The 27,100-nt window shown below is 40.3% G+C and overlaps 2 protein-coding genes across 7 annotated transcripts in view; both read right to left on the bottom strand.

Annotated features, from left to right (window-relative positions):
- Positions 1–245: 245 nt before the first annotated feature.
- Positions 246–26,419, bottom strand: ZSCAN4 (zinc finger and SCAN domain containing 4). The gene is made up of 4 exons (XM_074315574.1): positions 26,284–26,419; positions 3,344–3,466; positions 2,661–2,826; positions 246–2,569 (listed from the first exon to the last, which is right to left on the bottom strand). The coding sequence occupies exons 2-4, from the start codon at positions 3,461–3,463 to the stop codon at positions 1,827–1,829; spliced, it is 1,029 nt and encodes a 342-aa protein (XP_074171675.1). The 5' UTR covers positions 3,464–3,466; positions 26,284–26,419; the 3' UTR covers positions 246–1,826.
- The window catches only part of LOC109439696 (uncharacterized), an 8,214-nt gene continuing 879 nt past the window's right edge, over positions 19,766–27,100 (bottom strand). The window contains exons 2-3 of one of the 6 annotated variants that reach the window (XM_019719968.2): positions 26,284–26,443; positions 19,766–21,816 (exon numbers count right to left, since the gene is read on the bottom strand). In XM_019719968.2, the coding sequence (XP_019575527.2) occupies positions 20,321–21,816; positions 26,284–26,443 (1,656 nt within the window). In that variant the 3' untranslated portion in view covers positions 19,766–20,320. Of the gene's footprint in view, positions 21,817–26,283; positions 26,444–27,100 lie in introns of those variants that run through there. The other 5 variants (XM_019719970.2, XM_019719969.2, XM_074315533.1 and 2 more) reach the window with 5 other exon arrangements.

Here is a 27,100-nt window from a genome sequence, read left to right as displayed (position 1 = left end):
TACAATTCTATTAATTCTGACACTATGTGTAGTTAGAGAAAAGCCCTCAGGTTGAGGGCTGTCCCACAAGACTACCCCCTGCACTTCAGATGCTAATCAAAAATAGTAGGTGCCCAGATTACCCACAACTTCTGTCTGACTTGGCTACAAATTAAGGTTCCCATGACACCCCTCATTGGATTGGGTCATTTGCAAGAACAGCTCACATAACTCAGGGAAACACAGGCATTTTCCAGTTTATTAAAGGATGTAATAAAAAATATAGATGAACAGCCAGATGAAAAGGTACTTAGGGCAAGGTCTGGGAAGGTCTTGAGCACAAGAACTTCCAGTCACCATGGAAGTGGGGTGCACCATCCTTCTGGTGTGGATATGTTCACCAAGGTCTTTGAACTCTGTACTTATGGAGACATAATCAATTACTAACTCAATCTCCAGATCCTCTTCCCTTCCCAGAAGATGGGGGTGGGGCTGAGACTTCCAAACTTCTAATCATGGCTTGGTCCTTCTGATGATCAGCACCCATCCGGTAGCCATCCAGGAGCCCACCCAGAGTTGCCTCACTTTCAAAACAAAAGCTACTCCCATCACACAAGAAATTGCAAAGGGTTTAGGAACTCTCTGTCAGGAACCAGGGTCAAAGACCAATTATTACAACAAAAGATGTTCCTAGTGGGTTTTCAGAGCTCTGTGCCAGGAACTGGGGCATAGACACACACACACACACACACACACACACACATTTTTATTTTATTGCTTTTTATTTATTTTAGTTTTAGGTTTATTTTGATGTATTGCACACATACACATATAATTTAAAATTTCTATTATTTCACAACCTACTTCATAGAGGTCTTTCAAGAGATTTCCCTTGTAATGGGAAGCATGTACAAAAATGTTCACTATAGCACACCTGTAGACAGTTCAGGAAAGAGGATGGATAGAGGTTTCTCCACATGGGAGCCTTATCTGCAGCCTAATAGTTCTCTCTTCTATGGTTGCATACAGGAAATCAGAGAAGTGTCACAATTTACCCTGCAGAATGCTCCCTTCTGTGGTTTGGGCAAATTCTACATGACACTTTCTAGTTTCTCAGTGGGATTGATTTCCTAGTGGAAACCAGCTCACAAATGGATTCTAAATAACCAGCATGCTTGCTTTTACCTCAGCACTGCACAGAATCCTTTTTCTCCAAACTATCCTTTCCAACTGGTTCTGCAAAGAACTCCTCCTCCCCCCATACCTGCCATCTCTGGAAGAAATGAAAACATTTGATTTTTATGGTATCTGCTAATAAAATGACATTCTGCAACTTCGAGTCACCAGTCATATTCATATCCAGTTTAGCTATTAATATTTCCAGTTGAATTAAAGAAATGATTACATTATTTGAACAGTCTAAGGCTACTTCTGGGTTTCTGCCTCTACTCCTCATGTTTTTAAGTGCCAGTGGCTGCACTAAAGATAATGGGTGTGGAGGTTGGAGAGACGCAGGGAAAGCCTCACTGGACCACCTCTAACTGGTGTTTATGTCCTGGGGTTGGACCTCATTGCTTTCTCATATGGGGTACGGGTACATTCCTGGATTTTAAGAAATGAGCAGATATTACACTTTTCATTTATTCAGCAGATATTTATTGGTCATTTGAAATGTCAGTCACTTTTTAGGCCCTTGAGATAGTTGGTGAACAAAACTCAGAAATTCCCTGCCTTTCCTAACTTTCATTTTAGTGGGGGAGACAATAAATGGAAAATGTAATCAGGAAATTTTAAATCATAAAGGAGTACTATGGAAATATACATTTTCACAGACATTTATATATATATTACATCGAGGAAGCTTCTGGTGTGGGGGAAACACTTCTGAAGGCAATCTTTTGGTGCATCCTCAGGTGGCGGTGGTAGGTGGATGACTGGCGGTAGCGTCTCTGGCACAGGGAACACACATAGGGCTTCTCTCCCGTGTGGATTCTCTCATGAGCCAGGAGGTTGGTTCTGTGGCTGAAGGACATTGTGCACGTGCTGCACCTGAAAGGCTTCTCTCCTGCATGAGTCTTCTGATGCACATGTAGGTCTGAGGCCTGGAAGAAGCCTTTGTCACACTCAGCACAAATAAATGTCCTCTCATTATTATGTCTTCTCTGGTGGACTTTTAACCGAGAGAAATACCTAAAGATCTTGGGACACTTCTCACACTGGTATGACTTTCGAGCTCTGTGGAATCTTTCTCGGTGCCTCCGACACGTGGAGTTTCCCGCATTGCCCTGGTGAGTAGGAACAGGCTCAGGGGTGACCTGGTCTGGCTTGGAGACAGATGCAGGTCCCATCTCCATAAGGACACCTTGATAAGAGGGTCCCTTCAGGGACCTTTCCTGGGACCTGGAGGTGCCTAGACTTGCTCTTCTGGAGCTGAGTGGATTCTCCAAAGAAACGCCTCCCTCTTTAGGCCTAGAACAGCTCTCCTCCTGGATAATGAGTACAGAAGGTGTTTGATTGCCTTGACTAGAAACACTGTCATTTACTTGACAAATTTCCAAAGAAATGTCACCGTTTTCTTCATCTTCATCTCCTGTGAAAATAAAGAAGTGACTCAGTGAAGTTATACCCAAGAAAGACTCTACATAGAACATCCCTCTGGTAACTGGGCTCCCCTCATTTACCTTGTCCTGTCTCCAGGAAAGTATCTTGGGGAGTCCAGGAGGGTGTCCCCGTGTTCGCTCCTATTGGGGTTCTTGCTGACAAGTGTTTCTTGAAGTGAACAATGACTTCTCTTAGGGGCATATTCTCCGAAAAGAGGGCTTCCTGTCCTTGCATGTGGACATGGGCCTGTAAACAAAACCTGGTCACTGTCATATCTGGATCTGTTAAGTGATAGAAGCCTTTGTGGAAAACCTACCCTTTCAGGCTTTCTCAAGATCCCTGTACTGTTGCTCCCCTGTCTACTGTCCTGCCCTGCCCTTTATCTCTCATGGTAACTTCTTGTTAGTGTGTCTTCCCTAATGATAAAAGACAAATATTAAGTCTTTCTGAGGGAAGAACCAGCTCATGTTAAGGCATTTCTCTTCATTCTTGAGGTTTCTGCTTAATTGTGAATTTTGTAATGAGACCTCCTACCACCTCACCAGCTTAAATTAGTTAAATTAATTAATATGCTGGCGCCTACATGTCCCACTGAGTATATGCATATAAAACTTTTTTTTCCCTTCCTTACTTATAATGGTAAAGATTCTCCTTGGTGAGGACTGATAACTGGGTCTATAGTAACTCTTCTTTTTTTACTTCCAGGCAACCCCAACAGACTGTACTATGTCCCTCACCCCAGAGATCAGAACCCTCCACTCACTAAATCAAGGGGCTTCATGTAATCATCACTCAGGTCTTCCATGAATTTCTCCAGGTTTCTGCCACTTGACTCCCATTTCTCCTTCAATGTGGACGCATCACTGCAGTGTCTATTGATCATAAACTGTTCCAGGACCAAATGAGATATAATTTCATCCTTGCTGTGTTTTTCTGGCTGCAGCCATGAGTGAAATGACTTATAGATTCTTTGCAGTTCTTGCCTTGCACATAAGTTACTGCCGTTTGGAAATACAAGTAAGCTGAGATCAGTGATCAGGAACTCAGAGATCCCCTCTCGTTCCTGGATGGCACATCCTTGGCTGGGTTTAAGCTCTAGATTTTCTGATCCAGGATCATTCCTTGATGGTTCACCTTGACATGAGAATCTGAGATCTAAAGCTATTCTTGACATGGATTCTCAGAGATTAAACTTCAGCAATTCAATTTCTGCTGAGTTGTTTGGGGGATCTGTTTCAACAACTGGTGGATGCTTAAAGAGTGCAAGCTAAATATAGAAGTGATATATAATTAATTACAGCATTGACATGTTTAAAAACAACAACAAAAAAAGTTCAGGTCCAGATGAATTCGTGAATGAATTCTACTAGACATTTAAGAAAGAAAGAATTCTAATTTTACGTAAACTTTCTTAGAGCACAAAAAAAAGTAGGAACATTCCCCTTTTAGTTAAGGCCTTACAAATATGTTAAAGAAAGGAATACTACAGACAAATATCTCTCCCAAATATAGGTGTAAAAATTAAAAGCAAATTATTTGCAAATCAAATCCAGTCACATTTAAGAAAAATAATATATCACAAACAAGTGGGGTTCACTTTCTAGATGAAAAGTTGGTTTAAAATTTAAAAATCGATGTAAGCTCCACATTAATAGAATATAGAAAAACACACTATAATCATCTCCCTAGTACATTTTAAATGCTCAATAAGTCAGTGCTCATTACAGAAAAAGATTCTAAGGAAACTAGGACTAAAGAGAACTTTTTTTATGTAATAAAGTATACAAAATGCAGCAAAATTATCCTTAAATTTTTCATCTCAAAATTGAGAGATGGATGGTCACAGTCAACTCTATGTAACATTGGACTGCTCCCTAACCAGTAAAAAAAAAAATTACATATATACCTATATATGTGTGTATACATATATAGATAGATATAGATATAAATAGATATAGATATGTTGATATAGATATAGATATGAAATATCATTATGTCCTGATTTTGTCTGCAAAGAAATCCCAAATCCTCTTCAAATATTAGACTAGGTGAATTCTGTGCAAAATACATGATGAAAGGCCAAAATAATAGAATCAGTTAGATTGCACAATAACAGAAGCAGCTGAAAATGAAAACAAACAAAAAAACTTTACCACTTATATTACCAATAAACATCAAATATCTATGAAAACAAAAAACAAAAACCAAAAAAAAAACAAACCCTCTGCCCAAATATGCAACATTAATAAGTACATATAAAAATGATAGCCATATTCATGGGTTAGAAGACTCAGTATTATGGAAAATCTTAATTCTCCCCAAATTGCACTATAAATTCAATGCTATTTCAATGAAAATCCAGCAAGTGTGGGGCGGCCAGATGGCTCAGTTGGTTAGAGTGCAAGCTCTGAACAACTGGGTTGCCAGTTCAACTCCCACATGGGCCAGTGGGCTGTGCCCTCCGCGACTAGATTGAAGACAACAAGCTGCTGCTGAGCTTCCAGAGGGGTGACCAGATGGCTCAGTTGATTGGAGCACGAGCTCTCAACAATAAGGTTGCTGGTTCAATTCCCGCATGGGATGGTGGGCTGCACCCCCTGCAATTAAAGATTGAAAACGGCAACTGGACTTGGAGCTGAGCTGTGCCCTCCACAACTAGACTGAAGGACAACTTGGAGCTGATGGGCCCTGGAGAAACACAGTCCCCCAATATTCCCCAATAAAACTTAAAAAAAGAAAAGAAAATCCAGCAAGAGAGAGAGAGAGAGAGAGAGAGAGAGAGAGAGAGAGAGAGAACAATGACAAGCTGATTCTAAAATTATATAGACATAAAAGGACTAAGAATAGCCAAGACAAATCTGAACAATAATAATTCTTCAGGATGTACATAATTAGAAAACAAAATGGATTAGGAGACTACATTCTTTAAGATTGTGATCATGACACAAGGATAGGCAGAAAACATAACAGAATATTGTCCCGATACAGATCAACATCTATATAGTCACCTGCTTTCTAGAAAAAAATAACACTGAAGTTCATGTTCAAAGGGGGAAGTTTTTTCTTTTTCAATAAATGGCGCTAGGTCAACTGACTATCCATAAAGGGGAAAGTTAATCTTGATATCTGCCTTACACCATTCACAAAAATTAATTCTAGCTGGATTTTAAAAAAAACCTCTGAAATATAAAGCTTCCAGAAGACAACATGGAAGAGAACATTTAAGAACTTGCAATAGGAAAAGATAGCTTTAATATGACACAGAAAAAACTCAACATAAAGGAAGAGATTACCATACTGGCCTACTTTAATACAAAAAATTCTGTTCATGAAGTAGTCATTCATTTATTAAAAAGATGAAGCACAGTAGAGAAGAGATTTTTCAATAAGTACACAAATCACGGAGCGAGTTTATAAAGAGCCTCCTCAAATCAATTAAATACAAGACTGCTTGATAGAGAAATCATCAAAAGTACTTCTCAAAAGTGGATTGGCAAACAAGTGGAAAGAGGTTTAACCCCATTAATGATTTCAGAAATGCAAAATAAAACTACAGTATCATGCTACAAAATACCTGCCAGAGTAACTAAAATCAAATAGGCTGAGTGTCAGTATAGTTTGGAGCACCTGGACATCTCAGTCATTGCTGGGGGGCACTCACTTTGGAAATGTTTTGACTGTATTCAATCTATATTTATGCATTCCCTGAGACTCCTCAGTTTTATTCCCTGGCATATACACAACAGAAAAATGTACTCATGTGCATCAAAGACATAAACAAGAATGTTTATATCATCACAACTCACAATATTTCTACACTGTAAACCATCTAAATGCCCAACATTAAATGGAATAGATTACAATTAATTCATGTAGAGGCATACTTGGTGGCAATAAAAAGTTAATAAACTGCTTCATGCAACAACATGGATTAACCACACATCCAAATGTTGAAATAATCCAGACACCAAATATAATACATTTTGTTTAGTCCTATTTATGTTATTTTGTTTAGTCCTGTTTATGTTATTTCAAAAGCATACAGATGTTAGCAGTGTTATTTAGGATGTTGGCTACTTTGGAGATAATAGTAGATACTGCGATAGGTACATATATGGAGGGCTTCATAGGAGGACCCCATCCCAGTTTTCCTGGGGTGCTGTACTTCATTTTCGCTGGTAATATTCTAATACTTATCTCGGATGTAGCTACACAGGAGTTTTTCTTTGTAAAAATTTACCAAGCTATATACTTTTACTTTATTTTTCTTTATGTGTGTTACACTTCAATAAAAATGTTCAATTTTATTTTATTTAAAAAAATTTTAATTGCAGTTGACACTCAATATTATATTAGTTTCAGGTGTACCACATAGTAATTAGACATTTATATAACTTATGAAGTGATCACCCCGTAAGTCAAGTACTCATCTGACACCATTATTGCCTATATTCTCGATGCCATACTTTACATCCCTGTAACTGTTTTTTTATAACTAACAATTTATATTTCTTAACCCCTTCACCTTTTCCATTTACCCCCAAACCCCTCCTATCTGGTGATTATCAATTTGTTCTCTGTATCTATGAGTTTGTTTCTGTTGTGTTTCTTTATTTAAAAAATACTCAATTTTAGGTAGTAAATGGGGTCTTAACTTGCAATTGGATAGGATGTATTTGAATGGAGGCAGTGATCTTGTACAATTATGTTCTGTCAATTATAGGAAAACAAAATATTAGAAAACGTTTAAGAATAAAGTGAATGAAATAGAAGACAGGCTGGAATCCACACAAATGATTTCATCCTGTGTTGGAAATGCCTACATCACACACAGACATCTGCACTACCCCCACTGTGTCCGTCCAGTGACACATTCCATAGGAAACTTTCTCTTCATTGTTTTCCTTTTTTTCCCATCAACAATTACCCCTTCCTTGTGAAAAACATTTGTCCTTCACTGCTTTTGTCAAAGTTACAGCTTTATGTTACTCTGTTTCTTTTTTTTAAATTTAATTTTATTAAATTTATTGGGGTGACAATTGTTAGTAAAATTACATAGATTTCAGGTGTACAATTCTGTATTACATCATCTATAAATCCCATTGTGTGTTCATCACCCAGAGTCAGTTCTCCTTCCATCACCATATATTCGATCCCCCTTACCCTCATCTCCCACCCCCCACCCCCCACCCCTGTCCTTTTCCACTGGCGTGTAGGATCCAGCAAAGATAAAATTGAGTTTGCATTGCTCCATATTGATTTATGACTGCAAATTAGGTTACCTGGACAACAGTAGGTACATCATTTGGGATGTTGAATGGATAAAAGATTTAATCCTTTTTATACATCATTGCTCTATTTTTGGTCCTTTTTCCATTTTGTATATAGTTAACATTTCAAAGAGTAGTACTGTTTTAAAAATCAAGTTTCATACCACAGAATTGGAAAATGTCGGTATTGGGTGGGATTGACAATTAGGCTAGTTTGTTAGTTGATGTCATTTCATGCTCTGTGCTAACATCAACTGGCTGTCTCATCAGATTAGCCCCCCTGATCTCATCAGTTAATGGGAAAAAACCCATAGGAGAAAATTGAACACATTTTTGTCTTTACCTAATCCATTTATCATAAAGCTTCCAGTCAACCTTTATAAAATCTGCTCAGGTCATACTCTGCTTTCATGACTCCCTCTTGCCCTAGAGAAAAGTCCTTCCTGGTCCCATGAGGCCTTTCCTGGGCCACTTCTCACCCCTCCAGCCCCATCTTAGATATTGTGGCTCATTCTCTATATCCAGGGACACTGCTTTCTCTCTCTCTCTCTCTCTTTCTCTCTCTCTCAGTCCATATCCTCTCCTTCTTATAAGTCTCCCCACAAGTTCTCCTTCTAGACTACCCAAGGTACACACAGACCACATGGTCACACTTGCAGACATGCACACAGCTGTGCAGAATTATTATGGCTAAGGCCTTGGAATTCAAAACCATACTGCCATATTAAAAGTTCTCAACACAAGAAAACAAAATTGTAACTATGTGTGGTAATGCATGTTAACAGTTATAGTGGTGACCATTTTGTAATATATACAAGTATCAAATTGTTATGTGGCACACCTGAAATTACAAGGTGTGATCAAAATATATGGTGAATGCTGTTGCCAAGTGCCATCCAACAGAAAGGCAGGGAGCTTAACTATGGGAAGTGGCATGACGAACCTTATTAACAGTGTGATAAGTTTTAACTCGTTTAGTGCAGTCAGTCTGGTGTGAGCTACGGTTGAGAGGTGTGTTTTAAAGTGTGCCATAAATCACCCTCCATGATGACAACACTCTGTGTCATACATTGCTTCTAGTATACGGCCAATTTTTTTTTTATACGGTGTGTTCTCATTCATTGTATTCACTGGATCTGGCACTGTTTGACTTATGGCTCTTCCCTAAAGACAAAATGACTCAGGACATCGAGGCAGACATGACAGGGCAACTAAAGACACTCACAAAACAGGACTTCCAAAACTGCTTCAGAAAGTGGCAAGAATGATGAAATGATAAGTGTGTTGGAAGCAAGGGTGAGTATTTTGAGGGGGATTAATGGCAATGTGTCTTTTGCAGTAATAATTTTTTTTTAAATTTAAACATTCACTGTATTTTTTTTATCACACCTCATACATAATATAAGGCCCCATTTCTCCGAAAATAAGACCTATCCAGACAATCAGCTGTAATGCATCTTTTGGAGCAAAAATTAATATAAGACCTGTTCTTATAAAAATAGCTTATAGCAAAATAAGACCAGGTCTTATATTAATTTTTGCTCCAAAAGGCGCATTAGAGCTGATTGTCCAGTTAGGTCTTATTTTAGGGGAAATACGGCGTTATATATCAATTATATCTCAATAAAAAACAAACAAACAAAATACCCCAGACTGTCAGATTCTTTAATCTGGAGTCTGGTATTTACAAACGGTGACCCCTGGAGCATTATCCTTCAGGTCCCCTTCTGTGTCATGGGGACTCTGACCTCCAATGACATCAGCTCTCAGAGTTGCTATGGCAGCTAAAAGAGTTAACATATACGAAGCGCATGGAGCATTCATTGGCATGTGGCAAGCACTCAGTGTAAGTCTGCTAAATAACCGACAGTCATGCTTTAAGTTTCAACTCCCACCCTCATATCAGCCATGGACCAACACTTTCAGAAGATGCCATGAAAATGAGTTACTAGAAACATACATTTAACAAAACAACAAACCCATGCAAACAGACCTTCCAGAGCAATGTCTCCTCGAATTAGGCCAGATCTTGCACAGCTAGAGCAGTTGTACAATAGACCACCCCATGCCTGAGAGACCCCTTTATCTTTGTACCAAGGAAATTTATCCCCATAGCTAAGCCTACATACTCATACACTCATTCAAGAAACTCACCTCCTTGAGAAGACTCAACTTCAATCTGGGTAATCCTGGACCCAAGGCTGAGCTGCTGTGTGACTTGACTGCCTCTGCACTGGGTTCATCTGATGTGCCTTCCCAAAGCTGCTCTCTTTTATAGGGCCTGAGGTCAGTGATGCAATTAAAGATGTGATTGGATAAAATCTGCCTGTTGATGAATCCCTGATGTCATTTTCATCCTGCTCCAACTCCAGCTCTAATACCTAGTATATAACCCCCTGGGCCTGGGGCAAGAGGCCATCATCAAACACACTCCCATTTCTGCAGTGAGATGTACCAACATTCACACTAATTGGGAACGCAGAGATTAGCATCAGTCTCATATAAATTCTGGTCAAGTGAGTCATACACCAATTTGCTAACCCTTTCTAATTTTCTGAGACTTGTGATTGCAAGTGTAGCAGAGAACGAGGCTCATGTTCTCGCCTCCTGTGCCAATCCCAGGCTGGTGAGTCAGAGGGGCCCCAGGAACACAGACGAGGGGTTCCTAGTCCAGCAAAGAGACCACAGGGGATGAGACTAAGATTGTTTCAGTGGGAAGGGAGAGATCAGTGTTTATTTATGTTGAGAAACACATGATGTTTGACAGACTTGTAAGGACTGAGGGTGAAGATGGAGTTATAATGGTGACAGCCTCCTGGTTTGAAAATCTGGTGAGGCGGAAGTGTTGTCACACAGCAGCCTACCTGTCTGTCCCCTCGTACCTGCCCCTAAAGAAAGGAGAGTCTGTGAGACTGATCCTTTCAGGGACTTTGCATCACCTTTGTGCTTACACCTATGTCTCCCTGTTTGGCCCCAAAGGATGGCTGGTTAATCAATGACGGGTAAAATTCCTCAAAGAAGGAACAACCTAAGCCAGGCACAGTCACATAGGGGCCATCAGGAGAACTCACGGGGTTGATAGAGGTGGGCATAGACCCCCACCTTTCCCCAGCTAAGGAGAGCTTCTGCCTCTGTGGCTATATTCCTTCCCACAACCTGCTTGGGAAGAGATTCAATGATGTGATAACATCAGTTCTCCATCTATTCGTATCAGTAAGTTTCAGCATAAAGGTTTTGTCCCTGGGGGAGGTACATACATCCTGTGACTTATGGTTCCGCTGCTTGCAGGCAAGGGTAATTGGTTTGAATCAGTTTCCTAGTATAATGTATGAAATTCACAGACTGCTGAGAAAACAATGTTATTTCCCTGTGTGAATATCAATAAAGGCCATAGAGTGGCCTGATTCAGGGCTCTCAGTCCTTTGAGGCTGCGAGACCCTTGGCCCCTAGTGCATAAATCTCTTGACTTCAGTTTCTTCCTTAACCCTTCGCTGCCCCTTCTCGTTCTCTCACTGTCCGTGTTGTGCTGGACGCGACACAGAAGAAAGGTGGAAGGCTGAACTCACTAGGGGCAAACTCAGCACTTCTGTTTCCTGACTTGTGGTGGGTGTGACTGCCCGGTAGAAGAAAAGGGAGAACTGACAAAGCAGAAGAGTTTTTTTGCTTATTTTAAGGGAAGGGACTTGGGCAGCAGTCTAAACATTGTCTGTCTTTACCTTCAAGTTATATCCAGAATCAAACCACTTTTCACCCCTGCACAGCCAGGACCCTCAGCCCATTACCCCCTCTCTTTCCCCTGGATTATTGAGGTCAGCAAGAGACTGGCCTCCCCTCCTCCCACCAGTCTTCAGTCTATTCTCAAAGCAGCTGTCATAGGGACCTTTTAGAACCAAGGGTGACCACATCTGTCCTTTGCTAGAAGCTCCTTAACATTTCCAGAGTAATTCAGCCAGAGCTCATAGGAATGAAATAGAAAACATAAAAGTGCAAAGGTTGTGATACACCAATGGGAAGGGATTTTTCTTGCCTTATGCCTCCAAAACAGTGGCTAACACATATAAGTTCTGACAATTAAGTTTGCGAACTTGTTGCAACAATGTTGCTAACCTTTTTTGATATCAGAGGAATTATACAAATTCATAATTTGTACCAACTGGACAGTTAACCAAGTTTACTATTTGGAAATGCTGAAAAGGTTGCATGAAAAAGTTAGTTGACCTGAACTTTTCACCAACAATTCATGGCTTTTGCATCACAACAATGTACCAGCTCACACGGCACTGTCTGTGAGGGAGTTTTTAGCCAGTAAACAAATACCTTTATTGGAACATCCTCCCTACTCACCTGGTCTGGCCCCCAGTGACCTCTTTCTTTACCCAAAGATAAAGTAAATATTGGAAGGAAGACATTTTGATGACATTCAGGACAGCAAGCGTAATACAATGACAGCTCTGATGGTTATTCCAGAAAAAGAGTTCTAAAATTGCTTTGAAAGGTGGACTAGGCACTGGCATTGGTGCATCGCTTCCCAAGGGGAGTACTTCGAAGATGACCATAGTGATATTCAGCAATGAGGTATGTAGCACTTTTTCTAGGATCAGTTCTATAAGTTAATTGTCATATCACTCATTACTATAAAATAATAGTTGTGAAATACGCAAACAAAATCGAAGTAGAGGTACCAAGATCTGGATACAAGCAGTCTCCAAAAGAGGGGGAAAATACGTGACGACTCAGCAGGAGACACATGAGCGGGGGATTCAGTGGCGTAAGCTAGGCATGGACACTTGGTCCTAAAGTTGCTGGACTCTGAAGCATGTGGCAGAAGTTCAGGAATGAGGCAGGAAGACACATATGGGTGACTCAGGGGACAGGTGACCACAGTTGGAAGCACCATGAGGATGTCACTGGAGGTCAGATGTATAGAGGTTGGTAGGAGCGGCAAAGAAAGGCCAGAAAGTAAGAAGGCAAGGGTTCTAACCAAGAAATGGTGCAGCTGGTTTAAAGCAAGGTGGGTGGGGTAGGGTCTGGGACAGGACAGGAGGGCAAAGGAGGATGATACTTTGGTGGAGGAGACCCCGGTGTGAACTGCAGAGCTCTCTCCCATTTCCCAAGGGTCCTCAATATTTAGCAATTTAACACAGAGGAGAGGAGCAAATCTGTTTCCTTCACCTCAACTGGCCCATCAGAACCAGGCACCCAGGGTCATACCCCAGGCTTTATATTGTCTTCTTGTTAGATGTTACCATCCAATCTCAGTAGGAGGCTTTTGATCTAAGGCAGTTGTTCATCCTAGATGATGCATACATCCATACTGACTATAATTTTTTAAGACTCATATTTTTTCTTGTATTAGTTTATTCCTTTATATTAAGAGTATTCCATTTATAAGTTCAATAATTTCTTACCCATTCATGGATGGATGAATATTTGTTTTTATTACCTAGTATTTGGCTTTGAAGAATAAAGTTGCTGGGAATGTGTATTTACAAGTATTTCTGGGGATATAAGTCCCTATTTCTCTTGTGATTATAATTACGAATAAGATCTTGTCAAATGATGAGTGGATGATTAACTTTATTAAGTGCCAGCATTTTCCAAATTTATTTTTACTATTTTGCGTTCCCACCAGCAATGTATGAAAGGTCCAGCTTTTTTTCATATTTTCACCAACGAGGTATTTTTACTTTTAATACTTCCCATTGAAATGAGTGTGTAGTGGTATCTCATTGTGGTTTTAATTTCTTTGCCTTTAAATATCAATAATGCTGAGCTAATTTTCATGTACTTATTTACCATTCATATATCATCTTTTGTGAAATATGTGTTCAAATACTTTGTCCATTTTTAATAGTGTTGTTTAATAGTGTTTATCTTATTATATATTCTGGTTATCCACTATTTATCAGCTATAGATTTTGTAAATATTTTTTTTAGGCTATAATCAGAGTTTTCATTTTCTTAACAGTATCTTTGAACTGCAATGAATTTTAGTAAACTCTAGTTTATCATATTTTTCTTTCATGGTTTGTTTGTTTTTTCCTATGTAAGAAATCTTGGCTTAAAGCAAGGAAAAAGAGCATTCCTCCTATGTTATCTCTAAGATGATATATATTTTTATCTTTTATATTAAGGTCCATGATCTTTTTTGAACAAATTTGTGAATGTTTTGAGGGAAGGGTTGAGGTACTTTTTTATGCATGAAGATACATTTTTCAGAAAATGTGTTGAAAATATTCTTTCACCTTTGAGTTATTTTGGCAACTTTGTTGAAAATAAATTAATGATAAGCATGTGGCTCTATTGTCTATCCTTTCATCAATGCCACACTCTCTCATTACTTTAGCTTTATAGTAAGTTTTAAATCAGATCTTTAAAGTCCAAATTTGTTTTATTTTAAAGAAACTGTTTGGACTATTATAGGTCTTTTGCATTTCCAAATACATTTTATTTTATATATTTTTTGAAGTGAACCTCAAGATTTTATTGTCTTCATAATAAAGCAAAAGATGAAGCTTAGAACTGGATCTCTTGGCTTTTTCTTATCTCCTCCCATTTCACATGTGAAGGGGGCAGTGTGGGCTGGTAGCTAAGAGCTTGAAATCGGGGGACACTTTGGAGTTCTAACTCATCTGGGCCCATTACCAACTGGCTGACTTTGGTCATGCCCATTCTCCACAGGCCTCAGATTCATGTCTGGAGAAATGGAAACATGGACATTAAATTGTACAGCACAGAAAGGGAAGCAGACAGTAAATAAGAGATATATAATGCAGTCCACTGAAGACCCCATCCTGGTGCAAAGGTGAGGAAACATGTAGCAAGACACCAAGGCTAGTGAGAACTCGGCTTGTTGATGGAATCAAATGAAGGCCAGTGGGGCTGGAGAGGTGGTTGGAGGGATGAGGGGGTAGGAGCTGATGCACATGGTTTTGTAGGTTATGATGAGAAACTTGGATTTATTCTAACTGCACTGGGAAGCTGTGGGAATTTAGTAAGACAAACACATTATCTTTTTTTAATGTCTTATTTTGAAATAAATATAGATTCACAAAAAATTGCAAATATAGTACAAAGTAACTTTCACTTAGTTTTCCCTAGGGTAACATCTTATGTAACCTTAATATCAAAACCAGGAATTTGACATTGGTTCAATCCTCAGACTTTTTTCAGAGTTCACCATTCTACATGTACGTGTGTGTGTGCAATTTTATCCCATGTGTAGATTCTTGTAACCATCACAATGAAAACACCAAACTTTTTGGCAGAGGTTATATTTAGTCCCCAAATGCAGATATTACAAGTCAAATTAAGAGAAGTTTAAGGTAGAGGGATATATACCTGCAAAAGTGAGGGGTATTTAGAGAAATAAAACCAATCACCCTAAGGAGCTAAACTCTTGGACTCAGTGTTTGGTATGAGCAACCAAGAATTAACATGTTGCCAGGAAGGATTTTGGTCAGGACATTACAGTGACATTCCTGAACACTTGGAGTTGGTATTTTAAAGGAAAGGCCAGGAGAACAATTGAGGTTTAGGTTTGGAAATGTGGCTCTTCAAATTGATCGATAGAGTGTGGATAATGTGATGGTCAAAGTTTCTTTTAGATCAGCTGAATGGGCTACAACAAGAGCAGTTGAAAGGGAACCTTATGACATATTCAACTGTACAAAATTTTGCCAGCGAGATGGGAACAAAATTATGGTGCCAAGTAGTGGTTAGCTGTGGCAGTGGTGTTTAAGAGGCCATTTAAGTATGGTGTCAGTGTGTCAAAATACAGCCAAGCAGCTGTTGCATTGCCAGGTGGGGTCCTGCGGTGTCCCAGGTCTAGGCTATTATCTACCCACCCAAAATAGGTATAGCCAGGCTACAAAAAGCCAGAAGGCCAAGCAATAGCATTTGTTCTGTGTGAGTGCTACAACTTGAGGCACCAAGGGCCCCCTGAACACATGGGCATAGTGTGGAGCGGGAGATGTTTCAGGTCTATGTGGCTGGTGGGGGCAACCTGCACTCCTTAGTGGAAGATGTTTTAATGAGTTCAGTTTTAATCTATTGGCCTCTGCTATTCACACTGTTGTGGCTGTGGCTCCCAGAGCCATGATCTCTACTTCCTAAGTAGGATTATTATGTGCATTAGAAATTATTAAGTATCCTCTATAGCCAGGAATATTTGTGGTTTAGGCCAGACAAATAAACATTATCAGATAATTCTGGCAGATAGCCAAAGGGGCATTTGATCGTGAGAGGATCATAATTCTCAGTAATTCAAGCCTTGGTCTGGCTACAATCCCAGTCATGGTGTAAGAAAAAAAAAGCGTAGATGAAAGAGGAGGAACAAGGAGGAATGCTTCCATCAATATGATCTTTGTCAACCCTGAAATGTGAAGTGTCACTGCAGAGGGCAAGGAAAGGTTAATTGTTTTTCAGTGCATTTTGACATGGAGTAGAGGGCCCCAAAGGCCAGGAATTTAGTATAATGAGGTCCAATGGTAGGTAAGAGACCGATTTATAAGATTATGTTATTATATAATTTCTGTAAGGTTTAAGTAAGCTATTGTGGCAGTTTGTTAAGCCCAGCAGCCTGGGACTGATAGGGAAAGTGAAACATTTATTGAATGTCTTATTCTAAAGTGAGAGATTTGTTCCATGTAGACAATGTCTAGAACTCCAAAGGGAATGAGGAGTGTTTTTATGAGGCCTTATATTGAAGCTTCAGCATGTCTAGAGGGGTGGACAAATACGTCTGGGTAGGTATCCACCACTGTCAAGGAATAACAAGTAGCACTGGCAAAAGGGGACATAGCTCGAAAAAGTTGACTTGCTAGCAAATACAGGAGTGAGATTCCATTTGTATGGCCAGTGACAGGTGTTCTCACAGAGTGCATTGACCTGTCACCATGTGAGCCATGACAGAAAAGTGAGGAAGCCCTTTGTGATCAACCCAAGCTTCAATGGCATAGGTTCCTCTATGACTGACGTTTAGTGGGTCCACTGGGCCAAAGATAGAGGAATGGGATCTGGAGGGTCATCTGACGAAGTTTTCACCTGAGCTTTTAAAATTTTTCTATCCGCTTGGGAATTAAATTGAGCCTCAGCAGTCCAAACTTTGGTGTAGGCAAAGACATAGATGATCTTGATTAGTCTCTGGGATAAAGTTCTTCACCCCAAAGGGGGAAGTCTTGAATGAGAAATTGTTGGCACTGCCAGCTCCAAAATACTAGAATTGGCAATGGCATGAGAATCTGTGGAAAAGTGTCACTTCCTATTCATTTTAGCATTTTATTATCATCTATGTTCTAGAAGTTATTTATAGCAACTAGATTAGTATGGTGGAAATAAAATGGTGTGTCTCCATGTTCAGTGATATCATGTCAGCAATTTGAAATTGGCCATGGTGGGAGTATTTACACCAGGGAAACTAGAAAACACTACAAACCAGTATTAATTATATTACTGAAAGTCTAGACTTAAGAACATGATAAGAGAATATGTGAATAATACAAATTAAACTTAAAGTGCATGATGTATATATATGTTCATTACATTGTGCATAGCACAAACAAACTGAGGAACAAAAATGAGCTGTTTGTTAATGAAAAGGGAAACAGCCACAATTCATAAAAAAAAGAAAATAGGCAAAAGATATGAATGTACATTTTACCAAAGAAGATACAAAAATGGTAAATAAACACATGAAAAAATTGCTTAACATCATGGAAACACTATTAAAACTACTGCTTGCTTATTAAAAGGATAAATTCAAACAACTGACCACACCAAGTATTGGCAAGGATGTGGAAGAATTGGAACTCTCACACACTACTGGTGGGTACCAAAAGCGAACAACCATTTCAGATCAGTTTAGCAGTTTCCAAAATAAACATTCAGTTGTCCTATGACTCAGGCATTATACTTCAAGTTATTAACACAAGAGAAGTAAAACATAAATACATACAAGTACATACGAGGTCTGACAATTAAGTTCGCGAACACATCCTAGAACAAGTGCTACATACCTTATTGCTGAATATCACTATGGTCACCTTCAAAATACTCCCCGTGGGAAGCTATGCACTAATGCTAGTGCCTAGTCCACCCTTCAAAGCAATTTTGGAACTTTCTCCAATGGCCATCAGAGCTCTCATTGTATTACCCTTGATGTCCTGAATATCATCAAAATGTCTTCCTTTCAGTATTTCTTTTACCTTCGGGTAAAGAAATATCATTGCGGGCCAGATCAGGTAAATAGGGAGAGTGTTCCAATACAGTTATTTGTTTACTGGCTAAAAACTCCCTCACAGACAGTGCTGTGTGAGCTGGTACATTGTTGTGATGCAAAAGCCATGAATTGTTGGCGAAAGGTTCAGGTCATCTAACTTTTTCACACAGCCTTTTCAGCATTTCCAAATAGTAAACTTGGTTAACTGTTTGTCCAGTTGGTACAAATTCATAATGAATAATCCCACTGATATCAAAAAAGGTTAGCAACATTGTTGCAACAAGTTCACAAACTTGTCAGACCTTGTATAAAGTATTATACACAAATGCTGTAGTAGCTTTACTTGCAGTAGCCCAAACTGGAAGTAACCCAAATGACCATAAACAGATGAATGGATAAACAAATGGTTTATCCATAGAAAAGATATTACTCGGCAAATAAAAGAATAACTACTCACATAAGCATCATGGAAGAACCATGAATGAAACCGGAAAAAATAAGACATTTTATGAATCAAATCATATAAAATTCTAGGACATATAAACTAATCTATTTGAAATGTAAATCAACGATTGCCTAAAGACCTGGGGAGGGGAAGGACAGATTATAAGATGACATGAAGTAAATAAAGGGTGATGGACATCATTCTGATTATGATCAGGTTTCATGAGTTTGTATGCATGTCAAGATTTAACTAATTGTACACTTCAAATAGTTGCAGGATATTGCATGTCAACTATATCTGAATAAAGCTTTACAAAATGGTTCAAAAGAAAAATCTAAATCTCCCACTCTTTTTAGAAAACCAGGTTTGGCAAGCCTATATTGACTCTTTCCTGATGACCTTAGAGGAGTAGCCTTGATTCAGGGATAACAAATATTGATAAGCAATGAAATCTGTCTCTGCCTGAGTCAATAGGAGTGCTGGCTAGGTCACAGAGCCACACCGCTGGACTAAGAGATCTCATTTCAATCTATGCTTGTCTCTCTGCCTGTGTAGCAATGGCCTTTTCGTGAACATCCAAGAAAGGCTATGGGAATCCACACAACCAATAGCGTATTTTCTCTGAAAATGACCTTGGCTACAAAAGACATACATGCCTTGAGGTCCTGAGAATTTGTGTGCATACTGATCCTTCAGAGTCACAGTGACTGGAACATTTTTTGTGCAATTTTAGCAGTGGTATCCATTTATTTTTCTGTAGTCTCCTCTACTCCAGTGTTAAATACCAAATATGGTTGCCCAGGGCTCTGTACTTTACAGTGAAACTAGCCTAGTGAATCCTGGGTATCAGGACAAATGGCTCCTTTGCAGGACCTGGGGTACAAATTCCCCTCAACATTGCTGAGCATTTTGTGATAAACACTGTGACAAGAAAAACAATTGACATTGTTCCCAGAAGCACTTGAGGTTGTCACAACTCCCTGACTCCTTGGGGTGTTCCCTGAGCCCACCAAAAAATCCTGACACCTAGTCCACAAATAAGGACTACAAAACCCTGCAGTCTTTCCTAGGAAACCTTGGATAACCATGTATATAAGGCCAAAACTGGAAAGAGAGGTATATTCTTCCACTACCCTATCATCTGAGGCACACAGAGCATTGGATTCCCACAAACACTGTTCACTCCTTAATGCTGGCAGAGCCAAATTGTTTTCAGATCATCTCATACAGTGAACAGAACCCAAGATGAAATGTGGCTTAAACATTAATGCCTTTATTCTTGCAAAATCCAAAGCAATACATGGCAGGCAGTTCTCAGGTTGGTGACTTGAGGGCTGAGAATATCCCAAATATGTCACATGAATCTAACATGTCCTTAAAAATGTAGCCCTCTTGACAAGTCATCAGCAGAACTCAGATTGGGTACACTGGGCCAAAACTCAGTCAGGTCCACACCCTAACTTGTAAAAAATAAAGGAATGACGACCCCAGAAGGCCTAAGACTACTCAGGATTTCCTCCAGCAAATGAGGGGCCAGAGGTCACCTTCCCTGAGCTGGTTAGGGTGGTGACTGATACATTGTGTGGACCTGCCAGGTGAGAGAGGTGCCATAGAAACTGATAAGGGCCCTGGGCAGGTTACAAGTGTAACACAGATCCTTAGATTCCCACATATCTGGAACTTAAGGAGAATCTCCCCACAGTGGATTTTCAGATGTATGGGTTTTAATTCAGGTAAATGACTCCCTCACAAGTTCTTTCCTTCAGTGTAATTATACTAAAAGGAAACTGCACACCCCTCGTACATTTACAATCTTTCTCCATTGTGAAGTCTCTGGTGTTGAATGAGGTCAGATTTGCAGCTAAAGGATTTGCCGCATTTACTGCACTCATAAGCCCTTTTTCCAGTGTGAACTCTTCGGTGTTGAATGAGGCTTGAGCTTTGGCTAAAGGATTTCCCACATTCCCCACACTCATAGGGCTTTTCTCCAGTGTGAACTCGCAGGTGTTTAACAAGGTTAGATTTGCAGCTAAAGGATTTCCCACATTCACTGCACTCAATAGGCCTTTCTCCAGTGTGAACTCTCCAGTGGTTCTTGAGGTTGGAGCTATGGCTAAAGGATTTTCCACATTCCCCACACTCATAAGGCCTTTCTCCTGTGTGGACTTTCCGATGTGAACTGAAGCTAGAGCTTTGCTTAAAAGATTTCCCACATTTACTGCACTCATAAGGCCTTTCTCCAGTGTGTAGTCTTTTGTGATGAATAAGGCTGGAGCTTCGGCTAAAGGATTTTCCACATTCACTGCACTGATGAGGCCTTTCTCCAGTGTGAACTCTCCGGTGGTAAATCAGGCTAAAGTTTTGGCTAAAGGACTTCCCACAATCACTGCACTCATAAGGCCTTTCTCCAGTGTGAACTCTCTGATGTTGAATGAGATTGGACCTTTGGCTAAAAGACTTTCCACATTCTCTGCACTCATAGGGCTTTTCTCCAGTGTGAACTTTCCTATGGCTATTGAGGCTGTAGCTTTGGCTAAAGGATTTCCCACATTCATTGCACTCATAAGGCCTTTCTCCAGTGTGAATTCTCCGATGTATAATGAAACTGGAGTAGTAGGTAAAGAATTTTCCACATTCACTGCATTCAAAAGGCCTTTCTCCAGTGTGAACTTTCTGGTGCTGAATGAGGTTACATCTTCGGGTGCAGGCTTTTCCACATTTGCTACATTCATAAAGCCCTTCTTGAGTGACGACTCTCTGGTTCTGAGCATGTACATCTGTGGAGCTGAAGGCTTTCTTGAACTCTCCCCAGTTGTGATGACTTTTTTCACTGTGAAAGATAGCCTCAGTCTGGTTTCTCCCCAGTATGAGTGATCTGTTGTTTGGTTTCTCCCCAGTATGAGTGACCTGTTGATGGAGAAATCCCAGGCTGGCTAAAAAGTTCTTCCCAATCTCCCCACAGGCAAAGGGCTTCCCTGACACATAGACTATGCAGCTCTTTGTAAGCAAGGCCCTGTCCACAGAACTTCTGAAGGGAATCTCTCTAATGTGCTGCCCCTGGTAGTGTTGAAGGTTGGCCATGAAATAGAATCGTTTCTCACATGTGTACATTTTCTGCCTAAGGTATGTTCCCTGGTGATCAGCCAAGCATGAAATGTCTCTCAAGATTGGTCCACACATCTCAAAGGGCTGTGCCTTCTGGGGAGACAAACCTGCCTTAAGAGTCCTGATCTGTGATGCTTGTTCTACAGAAATGCTCTGTTCAGAAAGTGTTTCCTCACCTTCTATTTCACTCCAACAACCTGAAAACAAAGAAGTGACGATGAAATATATGTTGACTTTTTGGGAGTAGGTGAAACCACCATAAATGTACATCTGACAAATTAAAGAACCAGTCCATGGGACGGACTGTTTTTAGGAAAAAAGAGTTGGGGTCAGACTGAGGAAGCCACTGCTTGTACTACTGGGTCCCTTAGGTCACAGAATTGGGCAGGCCTCATCAGGCACAGGACATAATGAAAGGGTGTGGCCCAGTGGTGAAAGGCATGTTCTACAAGTCATTCTTCTGTCAATGGCTTTTAGCAGGATTGTATCTACTGGTGACATGTGATGCTATGCAGAAGTGTATGTCCAGGCCCATGAAAATCTGATCAGAACATAGTAACTGGTTTTCAAAGATTATTAAAATACATATGTACACTTCAGGACACACCAATGCTGGAAAGCATTATAGAGGGGAAAATGTGAGGAATGAGTGAGATAAGCAGTCCAGAGGGTCGGGATTAGCCCTGGGCTGGAGTAAGAATTAAAAAGACTAGTAGAAATGACAAGTTGGCACAATGTCAAGAATGGGGAAGGAAAGGTAGAAGTAAAGTGTGGCCACTGGTAATAGCACCAAAACATAAGTCAAACAGGGTCGGTTCCTGGTATGATGTGAACAAAGCCTTGATGTCACATCCTCCAATTGCCATTCACCTTTTAAGCCCCTATTGTTATGACAGGGGCCAAGTCCATCCTGTGAAGCAGAAGGACTCCTCCCCTAGACCCAAATGAGCAACTACACAGGACGTAGATGATCCAAATCCTAAGGGAAAAACGGGAGAGATCAGTGGCCTGTACTGGCCCAGAACAGCTCAGTGCATAACAGATCAAAGGAAAGATATGTAAATACTATAAAAAGTGCCTTTGGGTACAGCTAGAGGGAAGATGGCAGAGCTTTGGGATTCTGTTTCCCTACTTAGACAATAACTACACTGGTAGAATCAATCTGACATAACTAGTTTGTAACTCTAGAGCCTACTGAAGGCTTGCAACACACTAAAATTGATTTCATTTAAGTCCATTTCAGTTCTTAGCATGGTGTCAGTTATCCATTCCCCAACTTTGCCAATCCCCCAACTATGAACGCAGGGGCAAGCAGCCATTCACATGTAACTGGAGAAGCTTGCAGAAGCCAGGGTGGCAACAAGGACCCTGTCCTCTAAATATCAGTGATATATGTACTCTGACTTCTGCTTCTGATGGTAGAGGTACTACAGAGAGGAGGGTAGCCATTGTTACAAACCACACCACCATTGTTGCAAAGCCCCTACCTCACTGGTTTAAGTGACTTCATAGGGGATTTAAATGGCAAGCATCCATTCCCTCCATTCGCTCTTCCTTCATTTTTTCTCTCATTCCCCCTTTGGGAGGCAGAAATTCAAGTAGGATGTTGAAAATCAATGATATATATAGAGGAATTCAGAAAGTCATTACTCATGCACAGGGAAAGGCATAGGCTTAGAGATAACCTGAGAAGACCTTAAGTTTACATGTCAGACTATTGTTCAGCACAGAGATTCCCTACAACCATTAAACAAACAACAACAACCCCCCCAAACCGAGGAAATTCTAGGGACGGGGGGATCAGATTTCTTGAGTTACCATATCATTAAGACACAAATGTCTAGTTTTCAACAAAAAGAAAATCAAAGAACATACAAAGCCACAGAAAAATACGGCACAGTCTAAGAAAAAAAAAATCAAGAGAGACTGACCTTGAGAAAGACCAGATGGTACACTTATTAGACAAAGACTTTAAAACAACAGTCTAAAAGATTCTCAAAGTAAAAGACAATGAGGACAAAGTCACGAAAATGTTGCATGAGCAAAATAGAAATATTCATAAAGAGATGGGAAACAAAGAATTAAAAAGAAATTTTGAAGCTGAAATGTACAATAACTAAATGAAAAAAATCACTAGAAAGATTCAAAAGCAGATTTGAGCTGGGATTCAAAAGCAGATTTGAGCAGGCAGAAGAAATAATCAGTAAACTTGAAGATATCAAATTTGAGGAACAGAAAGAAAATAAACTAAACAAAAGTGAACAGAGCATAAGGACCTGTGGGATACCATCAGGTGAATCAACATATGCAATGTGGGAGAGAAGAAGAAGAGAGAGTGAAAAGGGCAGAGAGCTTATTTGATGTAATTACAGCTGAATGTATGTCTGTGGATGCATGACTGTTACGGTTACACAACAATGATACTAAATACCATTCAGAAATGGTGTTTTAAAAAATTCATTTCAATCCTCTAGTGCCAGAATTTTGTTGCTATGATTTCAAGAAGTTGGACTGCAAGAAGCAGTTGTCATCCACTTATTCTTCCATTGAGTTAGCTCAAAAATGATTTAAATGTATGAACAACTAGAAAGAGTCTGGGGGAATAGAATAAAGAACCCAGAAATAGGGGTGGCCCGGCGGCTCAGGTGGTTGGAGCGCTGTGCTTCTAACGCCAAAGTCACCAGTTTGATTCCCATATGGGCCAGTGAATTGCGCCCTCTATAGCTAAGATTGTGAAGAACAGCCGGACCTGGAGCTGGGCTGCCATGAGCAGCCAGAGGTTGGCATGGGCTGCCATGAGCTGCCATGAGCTGTTGTGAGCGGCCAACCGATGAATGGCGACCGACTGCCTCAGTGGGGTGGGGGTGGGGGAACACAAGGCTCCTAATACCAGCATGGGCCAGGGAGCTGCATCCTACACAACTAGATTGAGAACAACGGCTTGAATTGGAGGGGTTGGAGGGGAGGAGGGAAAAAGAACCCAGAAATAAACTCTTGCATATATAATCAAATGATTTGCAAAAAGGAGACGAAGACTATTCAATGGGGAAAGGACAGACATCTAAAGACATGATGCGGGGGAAAACCGGATATGTACTCCTACCTAACATCATATATAAAAATTAACTCAAAATGGATCAAAGATCTAAACTTAAGAGCTACAACTATAGAATTCTTAAAAGCAAACAGAGGAAAAGCTTGACATTGCATTAGGTAATGATTCTTTAGATATGACATCACAGGCACAACAGCACAAGAACAATAGACAAACTAGACTTCATATAACTGAAAAACTTTTGTGCATCAAAGAACATTATGAAAATAGTAAAACAGCAACCCACAGAACTGGAGAAAATATTTGCAAATCACATATCTGATAATGGATTAATATCCAGAACAATATCCAGAGAACTCCTAAAACTCAACAACAAAAATACCAAACAACTTGATTCAAAAATGGGCAAAAGACTTGAACAGACATGTCTATTATATACAAATGGCCAATAAGCACATGAAAAAATGCTCAACATCACTAATTCTTAGGGAAATGTAAATTAAAACCATTGAGCTACAACTTATCCACTGGGATGGCTACTATCAAAAAACAGAAACCAAGTGTTCGCAAGGATGGAGAAATTAGAACCTTTGTGCACTGCTGGTGGAAATATAAAATGGTGCATGGAACTATGGATATGGAAACAGTATGGCAATTCCTCAAAGAATTAAAAATAGATTTATCATATGATACAGCAATTCCAGTTCTGGGTATATACCCCCCAGAATTGAAGCAGGGACACTAAAGATATTTGTACACCTATGTTCATAGTAGCATTATTCACAAGAGCAAAGTGTCCATCAATGGATGAATGGATAAACAAAATGTGGTACCTACATACAATGGAGCATTATTCAATCTTAAAAAGGAAGGAAATTCTGACACATGCTACAACACAGATGAACCTTGAAGATATTATGCTAAGTAAAATAAGCCAGACACAAAAGGACAATTACTATATGATTCTATGCATGTGAGATACGTGAGTAGTCAAATTCATAGATATAGAAAGTAGAATGGTGGTTGCCAGTGAAGGGAGAGAGGTACTGTTTAATGGGTAGAGTTTTAGTTTGCAAGATGAAAATGTTCTGTGGACGCATGAATGTGATGGTTGCATAACAATGAGACTGTATCAAATGCCACTTAGAAATGGTATTTTTTGTTGTTGTTGTAATGTGTATTTTACCACAAGTAAAAAAGAAAAAGAACTCTGCAGGAGGGTCTCACAAGAACAGTCAGTGAAAGTAGTAACCATGTAAATGACTACAATTCCTGGCATAGTGAGGCATGAATAAATGTCAGGTCCAGGAAGGGAGCAATACTAGGGTGCCATAGATCTAGACAGTCACACTGCAAGGGAGAAGGCGAGACAGGTGGGATCCATTAGGTTGACCTCAAAATTATTGATCCCCAAATCCTTCCGAGAGGCTCTGGGGAGGAAGCAAGTGTTGGGGTGGTAAAGGAAGAGAAGTAGGCATGTGCTCAGCCTAGCCTTAGGACTGCAGCCTAGCACTGCACACACCCAAGAAACTGGGGAAAGAAGCAGTATCATGGTTCAAATATGAGAAAGACAAAGCTGCCCCTGGCGAAGAGAAAGGCAGAGCCTCACCCAGGGCACAGGGGTGGATGTGAGTCTTACTCAGCGAAGATATAAGTACAAAGTTCTCCAGCATCACATCGTGGTATAGGCACCTCTGAGCCTCGTCAAGGAGATCCCATTCCTCCCAGGAGAAATACAGGGCCACGTCCTCAAAGGTCACACATCCCTGCTAGGATAGAGACAGATGAAACCATGAAATGCCTTACCCTGAAGACCCACACATCTACCCCATGTCCATCCTCCTCCCAAGATTCCCAAATCAGAGGAGATACCAGATCCTGGTGCCACTGGTGTCTTCTCTCTCCTCATACTCCCATTAATCACTGTGTTTACTTTTTTTCTGCTCTGTAGCCATAGGGAGACTATTAAGACCTAGGTAAGATAACCTCCATCCTCTGATCCAGACCTCCCACTGGCTCCAGAACAGATGCCTAACTTCAAAGGCAGTCAAGTCATTCCAAGCCTGACTCCTGCCCCCTTCTTCTTTTGTTCTCACCAGAAAGGTGACCTTCGATTGCCTGAACCAGCTTAGCCTCACCTCCAAGCAGTTTGACATACTGTTACCTGTTTTTGTGATAAGCTTCCACGTCTCTCTGCACTGATGGTCCTAAATGGTCCCTCCACATAACCCCCCAGCCTACACTCAAGACCCTGAGCTTGGCTGGGGATTCTCCAGGGTCCCCACACCCAAGGCCTGGGAGAATGGCAAGTAAAGAGTCTGATGACACCACAAAACCAGGGAAAATGTGGGTTGGAACCAGTGAGGCTTTGGGACACCTCCACTTATCTGTGTAGGTTCCAAAAGCACTTCTGCAGGCCTGGGAAC

The sequence above is a fragment of the Rhinolophus sinicus genome, linkage group LG11, assembly GCF_036562045.2.
Source record: "Rhinolophus sinicus isolate RSC01 linkage group LG11, ASM3656204v1, whole genome shotgun sequence".
Taxonomy (NCBI): Eukaryota; Metazoa; Chordata; class Mammalia; order Chiroptera; family Rhinolophidae; genus Rhinolophus; species Rhinolophus sinicus.
This window is presented reverse-complemented; position numbering and strand designations above follow the sequence as displayed.